Source organism: Neoarius graeffei, chromosome 1 (assembly GCF_027579695.1).
Source record: "Neoarius graeffei isolate fNeoGra1 chromosome 1, fNeoGra1.pri, whole genome shotgun sequence".
Taxonomy (NCBI): Eukaryota; Metazoa; Chordata; class Actinopteri; order Siluriformes; family Ariidae; genus Neoarius; species Neoarius graeffei.
This window is the reverse complement of record NC_083569.1, coordinates 85,046,003-85,059,348: the sequence shown is the minus strand read 5'-3', so window position 1 is coordinate 85,059,348 and position 13,346 is coordinate 85,046,003. Positions and strand designations below refer to the sequence as shown.

The window sequence follows — 13,346 nt, the reverse complement described above, 5'->3', positions numbered from 1 at the left end:
GACTGTTAAGATGCCTCTTAGCTATCTGATAAGCTGCAGGAAGTTTCACAAGGTCAAGGAGAACTTGAAACTTATAATCCTGTGTCAGATGTCGGTGAGGCCCTAAGACTGTGTCCAGACCTTTTTTCAGGAGAATAAAGTCACTCTTTGCCTGATGAGAATGCAACCAATTTAGGCTTCGGTATCCCATAGGATGAAGCGATGGCCATCTCCATCAAGTTAGGTGCTCCTGTATCGGCTGCAGGGTAGGCCGCAGGTTGAGGCACATGGTACGGGTACCAAGGATAATGCCCAGGTTGTGGTATCCCATAAGGTGGATACCAAGGCCCAGCAGGTAGCTGCACTGGCGGATAAGGTTGACTGGGCGGAGGCTGCATTGGCTGCCCTGGAGGAGGCTGTGCAGGTGCTGACTGGCCTGGCAGAGGTGGCGCGGGCTGGCCTGGCAGAGGTGGCGCGGGCTGGCCTGGCAGAGGTGGCGCCAGAGATGCCACGGGGTAGTGCCCTATGGATGCCGTCTCTGGTGAACCATAAGATGCTGGTGTAGAAGTGCCATCTGATGGAACACTCGCTGCATGCTTGGTCAGGCCTACCATTGTCACCAGAGGCCTATGATGTTCTGTCATATCTAACCAGGATCCTACTCTGGAAGCTGCTCCTTGAAGCACTGATGAAGTGGATTGAATGAGTGGCTGAGACAAGAATGGATTCAACTCTTGCACATAAGTGTGACTAGGGGATTTGGTCCATAATGTTTGGGGAGCTAACATGTAATCTGAGGGAGGCCTGTCTCCAGTGTGGGTAGCAGTGACAGGTGCATGGCCAAATGAAGGTGGCAAACTGCTACTGTACTGCTGATAAGGAGAGGTTGCAAGGCTGTACAGTGCGACCATTTTACTCGCATATGCGACTAAAAATAGATTGGTGCGAGTAGGAAAAACAGAATGGGAGCACACTTGCGAGAACCGATTTCAGCCATTTCATTCGCATTTTGCCCCTAAAATAATAACAAAGTGTGGTCTTATTTCTAGTTTTCATACCCTACCAATCAGAACTGTTGGAACACGTCTTGACGTGCGATGACGCCTCGCATTTCTGTTGAGCGGCAGGAAAGCAAAGACACTCAACGTTCTAACCTTTTCATCGTCTCAGGGGAAAGTGTTACATTTGTTCACTCAGCGTCAGTATCGTAAATCTAAAAATGTTACAAAATCAAACATCGTCGTATTTTCAAAGAACTCGTGTGAGATCCGAGGAGGATATCGTGAGAGAAGAAATGGATACGACAACAGTGAGGGATAGTAGTGCTACTACCGGCAGTGGTGTAAACAGTAAGGTTTACAAGTTTCAGGCTGACTGGATCAAGCTTTTTCCATGGCTAGTTTTTGAAAACGAGCTAATGTACTGCAAATACTGTAAAGGGCAGAAGCAAGCAGGGAATTCAGCATTTGTGACTGGAAACCAGCACTTTAAAAAAGACAGTCTCACGAAACACAACATATCTAAACGGCACATCGCCTGCAGAGACGGTTCTTTAATTCGACAGAACAAAGGCTCGACGGTGGACGCAGCCCTGGTTAGACAGGTGAAGATTTCGGAGATGGAGGCAATGAGACAGCTCAAGATCAAAATGAACATTGCCTACTTCATCGCCAAGGAGGAAGAGCCGTTTGTGAGATTTGGGCCACTTATCACCCTGCACAAGAAGAATGGCATTGATGTGAACCCAACTTACGACAACCACGTGAGGTAATATTGTATTTTATAATGATCATTATTATGTAAGGGATAATGTATTGTCCAAGGGCGACTAGCCTATAGGAAAAAAAATTCCCGTCAGGACGAACAGCATCCCGACGCCGGAGAGAAATATTTTCCTATTGTCGCCCGCGGACTATACGTTATCCCCCTTACAATACGGCTACTTGTGAACATGAGAAAACATATACAAAAAGTTTGATTAATTTTATTTGACGTTTCAGCCTTCAGTTTAATTATGAGGCAATGTCATGATCGTTTTCAACTTTTTCAATTCAAACGATGTTCGCATTAGTAGGCTACTTAATTTCCCCCACCTGCGTGCAAGGACTGGCCACATCTATGTTAACGATATGACGATAGACAGTTTGTGTAGGCTGACTGTTCTACTTACGAAGTGATACGCTGGCATGATTCTGCTGTGAAAATTCCCGTTACCATTGACAGCGGGCATTATACATTGTTGCCAGCTAGGGATACTCTGGACCATGACCACCACGGGCCCAGTCGGGGTGAAGTGCACACAGCAGTGGTAGTCTGTTTTATTTTGTAGGTTATTGTGTGTCTTTTCTGACTGCCCATCCCTAGTAGGTATCAGCATTAAGTTGTCAGCAGTGTGTTTAATTCGATTTTTTGTATTTTTTATGAAGTTATATTAAGAAGTATTACCATGCAGAATTTTGAATGTTAGTTTTTAGAGTTTATTTTAATATTCTTCGTATAATGATAGGGCTGCAACAAATGTTTGGAACAAATTGTCAGTCATGTTATGTGACTGCATGAACTACAAGCACTTTACAACAGTGTTCTTATTCATACAGATGTGCGGAAATGATTGGACAAATTGCTGATCTCTTGAAAGAGAGCCTAACTGCTCAACTGAGAACAGCAAAGTACCTTGCAGTCCTCATCGATGGAGACACTGACAAACACTGAGTGCGAGATTGTCTATGTGCGTCTGGTGGAGGGTGGGAAACCAGTCACTCTACTGGTTGGCCAACAGGCTCTTGAACACTCCCATGCCATTGGTAAGTGGTCAATCCAGCAGCTAGAAAGAAACCTTCATTTTTGTACAGTTTCATAAATGCATAATTCACTCAATCTCTTGTTTGTTTTTCATGTTTTTGTGTTGTCCTTCAAGGTGTTCTGGATGCAACCAAGGCTGCATTCAGTGCAGTTTACCCCGAGGACAATGGGGGGGTCGTGGTTGGCGAAGCTCCTCAGCTTTGGGGCAGATGGTGCCTCAGTGAATATGGGCCACCGTGGAGGAGTGATTGCTCTCCTCCAAAGAGAGGCAGGGGAGCATATTATCCCCATCCACTGCATGCCACACAGGTTTGTAACTGAAAAAATATGGTTATGATTATGTGGTAGCAGATATAATGTATACTAAACTAGGGTCATCACTATCATCCTTCAAGAAGTTAACAAAAACCTATCTATTCCATTGCTGGGACTCTTTTCCTGCATGATAATAATGTAATGAATGCACACACACATTTGTCAGCAACACAGACACACAAGCTACTTTTGTAACACAGAGGGGAAGAAAAAGGTTGTTTTTAACTATTTTTGCCTTCACAGACTAGAGTTGGCAATCCTGACCCTGCAGAAGAAGGAACCAATGGTGTGCCAGGTGTACGATCTCCTGCATCTCGTGTGGAAGACCTACCACTTCAGTGGAAAATCCAAGAGAGAGCTCCATCAACTAGGGCAAGAGCTTGGTGTGAAGGTCTGCACACCGTCTACCGTCAAGGGGACACGCTGGATTCCTCATGTCCACAGAGTCCTCAAAGTGTTCCTGCGATATGGAACAGATACTGACCTTGCCACAGGCCATGGCCAGTACTCCATTGTTCTGCAGCACATGGAGCACCTGGCTGTTGCAGGATCAGTGGAGATTCAAGGACGGGCAAAGGAGGTGAGTCCTAGACAGTACATGAAACTAAAAAATTGATTTCAGACTTTAATGCTTGGCAGATTAGGGAGTGGCTAGGAATACATAGGGCCTACTTGTATTGATCTACTCACTACCACATAGGTAAAGAGAGGGATGGAGAGTGCACTTTTTTGTGTATTCTGCCATTTTCTCGCTGACGTCTTCGAGGAGCTGTCTTCATTTAGCCTGACCCTGCAGAGAAAAGACCTGATCCTCCCCCAAGCAACGTCAGAGCTGAAGAAGACTGTGACCAGACTGGAAGCATTTAAGTCCAGGGCAAAGTCAGGAGGCATGCTCGAGAAGATCCAGGCTATGCTTGCTCAGCATGGAGAGGAAGATGAGTGTAGATTCCAGGTGTGTTACTAGGATGAGTTTGTTGGGATTTTAGGGAAATATGTTTAGAGCAGAACTTACATTACACTTCAGCATATTGGTTACAGTCCCTGCATCTGGCCATGGCTGCAGAAGTGTTTGAATCAGTCACTATATTATTAGTAGTGTACTGTAGGTTTTGGATTTTAACATTTTGGAAACATGCTGTCTTAAAACAATTTTGTGTGTGATTGTCTCGCTCAAAGGGAATATCACTGAAGGGGAATCTCACAGGTCTTGCTGACTTCACCCACCCCCAGCTGAAGAAGCATGTGGAATCAGCCATCAACATCTGCGTGTCTGAACTGAAAGACCGGTTTGGTGGGCTTTTGGACGATGGGGCTGATGTCAGGACCCCAGTACAGGCCTTCGAAGTCTTCAACCATGACACATGGCCTGATGACCATGCCAGCCTTCTGACGTTTGGTGATGAAGACGTGGCAGAATTGGTGGCGCATTTCAGAGAGCCTCTCAGCAGGTAAGAATATATTTTGCACTGCTGTACTATAATCCAATCAATTATGTTTTTGGTATTTGCTAATTTGCTAATCTCCATAGATCAGGGTGTGACCTGGCAGCTGTTCAGAATGAGTGGCAGGGACTGAAGATCTTGGTCAGTCAACACTTCAAAGACAAGCACTACAGTGGCCTGTGGGAGACCATGTTTACCAAGGAGCCATACAGAGAGGATTATAAGGTAAGCAAACACTGTTGAGCATTTATATGCTGCAGTGTCCTCCTATTATTGATGGTTATAGATGAGATAAGTAAGGCCTATCTTGATCCCCCTAGAACATACTGGAGTTGGTGCACATGATGCTGGTGCTGCCCATTTCAGCTGCCCAGTGTGAGAGGGGTTTCTCCGCACAAAACCGAATTAAGAACAGCAAACGAAGCTGCCTAGCAGTGAGCACAACTGAGGACCTCATGAGAATCAGCCTGGAGGGACCATCTCTGGAAGACTTTGATCCAAGCCCTGCTGTGGACCGCTGGATGGACTCAGCAAAGCGTAGCAGGCGGCCAGATTACAAAATATGGGAACGGGACATTGTGTGTGTGTGAGGGTGCGGGAGGTTATGGGTCAATGATTTGTCTGAATGAATTGAATTGAAATGAATTGTTACACTTATTACATCTTCCCCGTTTAATTCTGTAAGTGTAAAAAAGTGATGTTTTAATAATAATAAAAATGGCATTTAAGAAATTCGTAGTGCTCCTAAATTTCTGTGCTCCTATTTTTTTTCATTTAGGAGCACAAGTGCTCCTTGTGAAAAACCTAAGCGCACAGGGCTGGGTTGATCTTGGATGCTCAAGAGAAAAGCCCATTGTACTTAATGGATAAGAAGCACGCTTTGCATTCTCCATTTCCACAGTAAGCTGTTCCATTTCAGTGCTTAAACTTCTCCATCTCTCCTCTAGTCGATCTAATACAGAGGCTCTAGCAGCGGTAGCTCCCTCAGATGGGAAAGAAATGTTGCTCTGACTTGCATGTGTTGCATGCCCTGTTGATCGCATGTGTGGTCTGAAGGGGGATGACTGGCGAGGGTGGCTGAGCACATAGTCCTCTAGGTAAGCTGGAGGTTGTCTTCTCTGACTGGGGCGAGGATCAGGCTGATGTGCTTCACCCTAGACGTCTCTAGAAGCAGCCATGACGCAGCTGGTGTACAATCCGGCTCGAAGGACCAACTTTGTAGGATATAATGATGAGGAAAGTACTGGTTGTACACCCGCTGGCCTAATTCTTCGGTCAGAAAGAACGCAGCTGTTCTAGAGGTTGTATCTTGCCATTTATTAATTGTCTCTGTGCATATATACATCTGTGTCAAAGGTTCTGAAGTTGTGTTGTGACAAAAGTTGTGACAACAGTTGTGGTTTCTAAGACAAATAAATAAATAAAGGGAAAATACTTAACATGAGAATGCTAAAGTTATTCCCATAGCAAACATGTCCTATTTAACACTCTACTTGAAGGTAATAATGGCAAGAAATGTACTGAACACACAGTAATAAAGATATGATGATTAACAGTACTAAAATGTCATATAAAACATAGGAAATTCGTACTGCCTTATCTCCATTATGTGCAAACATAAAACACGGCGTAGGATTGCTAACACAATATTGCTGAGTCCCAGAACATGCTAGATATTTCAAATGGCAAAGAAAGATTGTCTGGCTGAAATACAAACTTTTATAAATGGCTATACAAACAAAATAAAGTCTAACAAGGAAAATAAGGGCACTTACATTTACATTCACGCACAACAGCACCGAGAGACCTTCAAACGAGACATGAGACTCCTAGAATGCGACGGCATGAAGGAGAAACGTCCGTGCCTGTTTATATAACGCAGCTCCTTAAAGGGGCGGTGCCGCATTTTCTTAAAGGCAAAGTATTTTACATAGAACGACAGGAATTTACACAGAAGAAGGCAGGGAATTTTGTACATCAACCTTGTACAACATGTACAGGGGCCGACCCACTCTCGTGGTCATACCCTTGACCTCGTCATCACAAAGGGTCTTACTGTTTCTACTACTGTTGTTGACCTGGCCTTATCTGATCATTTTTGTGTTTTCTCTGATGTTTCTATGTCTCCTCACATTCAGAACAGCTCAATGACTATGGGTAGGAGAGTCATAAACGACAACACGTGTGTTCTCTTTGTGTGTTCTCACGAGCTCTCTCTCGGATTTCAACCAAAAAGGTCAGACTCTGTAGATGATTTACTGGAAATTTTTAATTTAAATATGACCCAAATTATGGATGATATTGCTCCATTCAAAATCAAAAGAGTCAATGATAAGCAGAAAGCACCATGGAAGCAATACCCAGCTGTTAAACTGTTAAAGGGAGAATGTAGAAAGACTGAAAGAAAATGGTGCAAAACTAAACTTCACATCCATTATCAAATCCATAAAGAGATGCTTTGTAAATATAATTGAAATTCGTAAAACAAGACAGTCTTTCTTCTCCATCATCATCAACAGGAATATGAACAATGCCCGTGTGCTATTTTCAACAGTAGAGAAGCTAACAAATCCCCCACCACAATTAGCACCTGAACTTCTCTGTTAATAAATGCAATGAGTTTGCATCCTTCTTTAAAGGTAAAATTGATAAAATACGACATAATATTGCTCATAATATATCTCAGTTGCAAATAATTGAAAAACTGCAATCACCAGTGACACAGACAGATAACTTCAACACAATGTCAGAATTTTGTTTAATTGATTGAGACTCTTGAAAAAACTGTACAAAATCTCAGTTCCTCAACATCTGAATTGGACATTCTGCCCACCAACTTTTTTAAGTCTGTTCTACATCTTATAATTACAGATGTGCTTCAAATCATAAATACATCCCTAGAGACTGGCATTGTTCCTGTGTCCTTGAAAAAAGCCATTGTAAAGCCCCTACTTAAAAAGAATAATCTGGATGCTTCAGTATTAAATAACTACAGGCCAATATCAAATCTACCATTCATCGGGAAAATCCTTGAAAAAATTGTCTTCAATCAATTAACTGCCTTCTTGATATCAAACAGCTGTTTTGATAACTTTCAGTCAGGATTTCGTGCCAATCATAGCACTGAAACAGCGCTGATTAAAGTTATAAATGACATACGTCTTAATACTGATGCAGGCAAAACATCGGTCCTGGTATTACTGGACCTCAGTGCAGCTTTTGATACTGTTGATCACAACATACTGCTATATCGACTTGAACATTGGGTTGGGTTGACTGGTAAAGTTATCAATTGGTTAAAATCATACTTAAAAGATAGAAGCTTCTTTGTTACCATGGGAAATTGTACCTCAGCATCAATGTCCTTGACCTGTGGTGTCCCCCAGGGGTCGATTCTTGGACCATTACTATTCAACCTTTATATGCTCCCACTTGGGCAAATTATCAAGAACAATTCAATTTTATATCACTGCTATGCAGATGAGACCCAAATTTATCTTGCTCTATCACCTAATGATTATGCCCTCCTTGAATGTCTCTACCAGTGTATCGATCAAATCAACAACTGGATGTCACAAAATTTTCTTCAGCTGAACACAGATAAAACAGAAGTAATTCTATTTGGAAAAAAAGATGAAAGACTCCGGATTACCACTATTCTTGACACAAAGGGGATTAAAACAAAAGAAATGGTTAAAAATTTTGGTGTTTTCATTGACAGCGAGCTAAACTTTGAGAGGCATATGAAAGCAATAACTAAAACGGCATTTTATCACCTAAAAAACATTTCCAAACTAAGAGGACTTATACATGCCTTCATCTCTAGTAGGATTGATTACTGCAATGGCCTTTTCACAGGCCTGCCAAAAAAAAAGTCAAACGACTTCAGCTGGTTCAAAATGCAGCAGCTAGGATTCTCACACGAACAAAAAGAACAGAGCACATTACTCCAATTCTAAGGTCCCTTCACTGGCTTCCAGTAAGCTACAGAATTGACTTTAAAGCATTGCTGCTGGTGTACAAATCTCTAAATGGTACAGGGCCCAATTACCTCTCTGATATGTTGCAGCGGCCTAACCCAATCAGATCTACCAGATCGCAGCAGAAAAATTTACTGGTAAAACCTGTTGTTAAAACAAAGTGTGGTGAAGCAGCTTTTAGCTACTATGCAGTACAGCTATGGAACCAACTGCCAGAGGATATCAAAAATGCTCCTGCTGTTGGCAGCTTCAAATCTAGACTAAAGACCAAGCTGTTTTCAGATGCTTTCTGCTAAATTATTAATATTGCCATCTCTACATGTTTTAAACTCTTTACTTTTACAGTCTCTCCATGTTTTAAATTTTACTTAACTTTTATTCTATTTTATTCTGCTGTTTTTTTTTAAATTGAACTTTTATCTCATTTTATTATTTTATTTCTACGATTGTTTAATTCGTATTAATTTTCTTCCCCATTTATTTTATGTAATTTTATTTTCTATTGTTTACTGTTTTGCTTTTACTTCTGTAAAGCACATTGAACTGCCACTGTGTATGAAATGTGCTATATAAATAAACTTGCCTTGCCTTGCCTTTTCCACCCCCTCCTCTGGCCTAGTGACATGCATTTAAAGACATAACATCCCCAAAATCCGTGTCATACATTGATAATTGGCAATGACTTACAATGTTAACATGGCGATACTAAGTAACAAGAATTACTTAATACATTCTTAAATATTTAGCCATGTAAAAAGGTAGACTTACTGGCGACCTTTACAATATTGATCTTATTTGTGTTTGATATTGTTATAAATAGATATTGCCTGATTTTATTTAGGTTTTCTTGAAATTTATGTCAAAAATGTTTTAATGTTTTGGAAGTATTAATTTGTGTGGAAATATATTTTCTAATAATTTTTTTTTTTAAATTGCTGATCTGGAACAGTATATGAGGGTTCACAGCCTCCGGGCAATAGGAAATGATGTTACTTTTGTTACTTCTCTGTTGTGCATGTATTTTCTATTTGGTTGAATAATAATAATAAGAAGAAGAATCTGCAGTAATTTTCCTGAATGTATCTCCATTCATCCATCCATCATCTGTAGCCGCTTATCCTGTCCTACAGGGTCGCAGGCAAGCTGGAGCCTATCCCAGCTGACTACGGGCGAGAGGCGGGGTACACCCTGGACAAGTCGCCAGGTCATCACAGGGCTGACACATAGACACAGACAACCATTCACACTCACATTCACACCTACGGTCAATTTAGAGTCACCAATTAGCCTAACATGCATGTGTAACTCTGCCTACCTGGGTAGGCTTCTCGTTGCTATCTAATAAATCTAATGCATCTAATGGCCCTTTTCCACTACCCTTTTTCAGCTCACTTCAGCCCGACACGGCTCGCGTTTCGACTACCAAAGAACAGCTCAACTCAGCTCGCTTCAGCCCTTCTTAGCACCCAAAACTCGCACGGTTTTGGAGTGGGGCTGAAGCGAGCCAAACCGAGCTGAGTGAGGCTGGGGGCGTGAGCAGACACTCCCCTGTGCACTGATTGGTGAGGAGGAGTGTCCTCACATGCCCACACATGCCCCGCGAGCACGCTGGGATCTGTAAACACCGCAAACCCGGAAGAAGAAGAATTACGAATTGCGAGAATTTCTGAAGCCTTATGCGCCTCGCCTCATCTATACGCTCTTGCCAGTATCTGTTGGCGTTGTCGGTGACAACAAGCCACAGCACCAAGACCAGCAACACTAACGACTCCATGTCCTCCATGTTTATTGTTTACTATCCGGGTCGTGAGACTACCGCTTAAAAGCTCACTGATGTCACTGTTTGCGCCGCTTAATGACATCACGTGACGTCCACCCACTTTCGCTAACTCCACCCAATGTGTCCACCCACTTCCAGCCAGCACGGTTCAGCGTGGTTGTAGTCGAAATGCAACTCCAACAGCCCCGCTCAGCTTGACTCAGCCCGACTCAGCACGGCACGGCTCAGCCGCGTTCGTAGTGGAAAAGCGGCATAATAGTTAACTAAGTTCTTATCCCTGGGTTCGAACAGGAGGACTGCAGTAGTGAACACTATTATATTATAGTATTACCGCCACACTACACAATAACACAGACAACAACAATTAAGGTTTTTAAAAAAAAAAATTATTCTGTATTTTTACATTTAACGCAGAAGAGGATCAATAGAAGTTAATATCTGAATCTAAAATGAATCTAGTTTCAGTGTGCAGAGGGAATTATGTGATGGGAAATGAATGTAAGGTGTGAAACAAATGTGGTGTAGTACTACATGAATATTTGTAATGTGGAAGGAATACGGTGTAATATCGATATATAATCTCAATGAATGTTATGTAGTGTTAAATAAATGGGGTGTGATGTTAGATGAGTGTGGTGAAATGTAAATTTAGTGTTGTGTAAAGCTAAATGGCAATCACCGTGAAATTAGGGCATTCGATGTACCATACCCAATATCAGGATATAAAGGAAGAAGTATCAATCAGGTATAATAGGCACAAGACAATATAAAGTAATGATATAAAATATTTGCAGTCTATACAATCGTTAAATAGGCACAGAATAGTGTGAAATATATGGAAAATTCAAAATCTAAATCTACCCTTTGTTGGATCCAACAACCCCAAAAGCAAAAGGAATAAAAGAAAGATTGTCCTCAGATCTCAGGGGAAAAAAGAAAAGTGTCAAAGCAAAGTATCAAAAGGGTTGAAGAAGTTGTCTCGAAAAAATCTATGCAGTTCTGTACTCCGAGTTTGTATCAGTCCACTCCTACCGCTCTCTTCAACATCAGTCCTTCGAAGGTGAAATATGTGGCAGCGACGGAGTTAGTCCAGGACCAGGGCACAATCCACAAGTCATACAGCACTTGAAGGGGGGGGGAACCCAGCCTGCACAACCGCGCACACGCGATCAAAAAGTGTATTGATCAAACTAGACATCTTATCATTGTTTATCACTAAACATCATAGGTCCTACATCATCACTACTCAACATGAATAAAAACGACTGTGTTATTCAAAAGAAGCTTACATCTTATATCTTACATCAAATACGTTAACTGGCTAATCCAGCCGGAAAAGATTATCAATGCAGCTAACTTTACCTCAGTGCTGTTATCACAATCCTGTATGCTACATCGCTATAACATGAAACTTTCACTCTCACGTCGAGTTGGAATATCAAAATAAGAACGTATACCAAAACAAAAACATATCTTAGAACAAAACATATCCTGACTGGTCCATTACTAAGTTTCATTCATATACGGTTGATTAGCTTACAACTCACCAGGATATCTTTCAATTACAAATGGAACAAAAATCTTCTGCGGGAACCAAAATCTTGGGGGATCACTATTGTCATGTGGATGTGTTGGGGTGGTGTGTGTGTGTGTAATCAAAATCTATTTATTCATTTGATCGCTAAATCTATGCTTTATCCATGGAATCAATGGGGCGTCTGGTCTGAGGAAAAAAAGACGAACGCTAGCCTATGTGTTCGATGCTTACGTTCCTTAGGAAGTGTCTACGAATATCCAACCACAGTCATAGCTAATACCTATGGGAATTCCCCAGGTAGCGTCTGTAAATATCTCCCTACCCCCAACAACAACTTAACAGCAAGGGGGTTATACACTGTGGACAAGTGAAAGAAAGGGTTGATGTATGAAAAATCACTGACTGAATGTGGTGCAATAACTCATGCGGGTTACACATGTCTTTGGACTGTGGGGGAAACCGAAGCACCCGGAGGAAACCCACGCAGAACATGCAAACTCCACACAGAAAGGCCCTCGCCAGCTGTTGGGCTTGAACCCAGGACCTTCTTGCTGTGAGACGACAAGGCTAACCACTACACCACCGTGCCCCTGAATGTATCTATGATGATAAAATGTATTGAATACTGTACATTATGATTAAAACACAAACACTCCCATAAAAATCAACCATTCACACGTGTATAAACAACATGTCCAGCTTTGTGTAGCTTCCTGGGTAGAGATATGACCAGACCGATCCGATGTGCGTGGTAATATGGCGGCCAGATGGCTTCACTCTGACGAGCCTATGAGCCGTCCAGATAGTTTACATAGAGACCCACGAGCGTCTCATGGTTACCGTAAAACCCCGTATATACTCGCGGGAAAGTTTCTATCGCTGTGAGAAGGCACGCCTGTTCTAACACCGCTCTGTGCTGTCTATAGACACCTCATCTAAACAAATCCAGCAATGGAAGTGAAAAGAAAAAGTACATAAAATGTCTCTAAGTCTAAATAGAGTTATAAACAAAAACTACTTTAAGCTTCATGAAAAAGATGACACTACTACATTATTACTGCATACTAAATAATATGTACTAGGCTTAATGCTTGCAAACAAACAAACAAACAAACAAAAAACCTGCATTCAGAGTGCTTTCATACGAATATGTATTTCAAAACAGTATGTGTATAATACAACTGAGTATAGTAGGACTGTATTCGACCATGTTGGATTGATTTGACTGCGCATGCGCACAGAGTTGGGGTGGTTCTGACAGCTGGGCTTGAGTGGAAATCTCTGAGAGTCCGGATGGATAAAACATAAAACTCTTTATTAGTCACGCATTTGTTCGGAGAAGTGCAACAGAGAGGTTTGGGTGAGTTGTTTTGTTTGGGTATCTGCTTTTAAAACATCCTGAGTTGCAAGCCATGTTGTTGTTTGTTTATTTATTTATTTTTCTATCCAGTGTTGACTCGAAGTTAGTGACCCTGTAGTTTACATGTTGCCACTTTTTTATGCAGCTGTGT

General features: G+C 41.9%; 2 protein-coding genes and 1 long non-coding RNA gene across 3 annotated transcripts in view; all 3 read left to right on the top strand.

Annotated features, from left to right (window-relative positions):
* The window catches only part of LOC132900795 (uncharacterized), a 55,457-nt gene that overhangs the window by 33,499 nt on the left and 8,612 nt on the right, over window positions 1–13,346 (top strand). The window lies entirely within an intron of this gene.
* LOC132889997 (uncharacterized) lies at window positions 1,430–3,712 on the top strand. The gene is made up of 4 exons (XM_060926801.1): window positions 1,430–1,746; window positions 2,577–2,783; window positions 2,897–3,090; window positions 3,340–3,712. Exons 2-4 carry the CDS (start codon window positions 2,706–2,708, stop codon window positions 3,710–3,712), a joined length of 645 nt encoding a protein of 214 aa, XP_060782784.1. The 5' UTR covers window positions 1,430–1,746; window positions 2,577–2,705.
* On the top strand, window positions 3,716–5,212 carry LOC132889224 (uncharacterized). The gene is made up of 4 exons (XM_060925506.1): window positions 3,716–4,048; window positions 4,273–4,544; window positions 4,625–4,763; window positions 4,859–5,212. Exons 1-4 carry the CDS (start codon window positions 3,809–3,811, stop codon window positions 5,126–5,128), a joined length of 921 nt encoding a protein of 306 aa, XP_060781489.1. The 5' UTR covers window positions 3,716–3,808; the 3' UTR covers window positions 5,129–5,212.

Coding starts and splice junctions, on each gene's coding strand:
- LOC132889997 (XM_060926801.1), top strand. CDS start 2,706: ATGTGCGTCTGGTGGAGGGTGGGAAACCAGTCACTCTACTGGTTGGCC. Junction 2,784..2,896: donor TGAACACTCCCATGCCATTG/GTAAGTGGTCAA, acceptor TTGTCCTTCAAG/GTGTTCTGGATGCAACCAAG. Junction 3,091..3,339: donor ATCCACTGCATGCCACACAG/GTTTGTAACTGA, acceptor TTGCCTTCACAG/ACTAGAGTTGGCAATCCTGA.
- LOC132889224 (XM_060925506.1), top strand. CDS start 3,809: ATGGAGAGTGCACTTTTTTGTGTATTCTGCCATTTTCTCGCTGACGTC. Junction 4,545..4,624: donor TTCAGAGAGCCTCTCAGCAG/GTAAGAATATAT, acceptor TAATCTCCATAG/ATCAGGGTGTGACCTGGCAG. Junction 4,764..4,858: donor CATACAGAGAGGATTATAAG/GTAAGCAAACAC, acceptor TGATCCCCCTAG/AACATACTGGAGTTGGTGCA.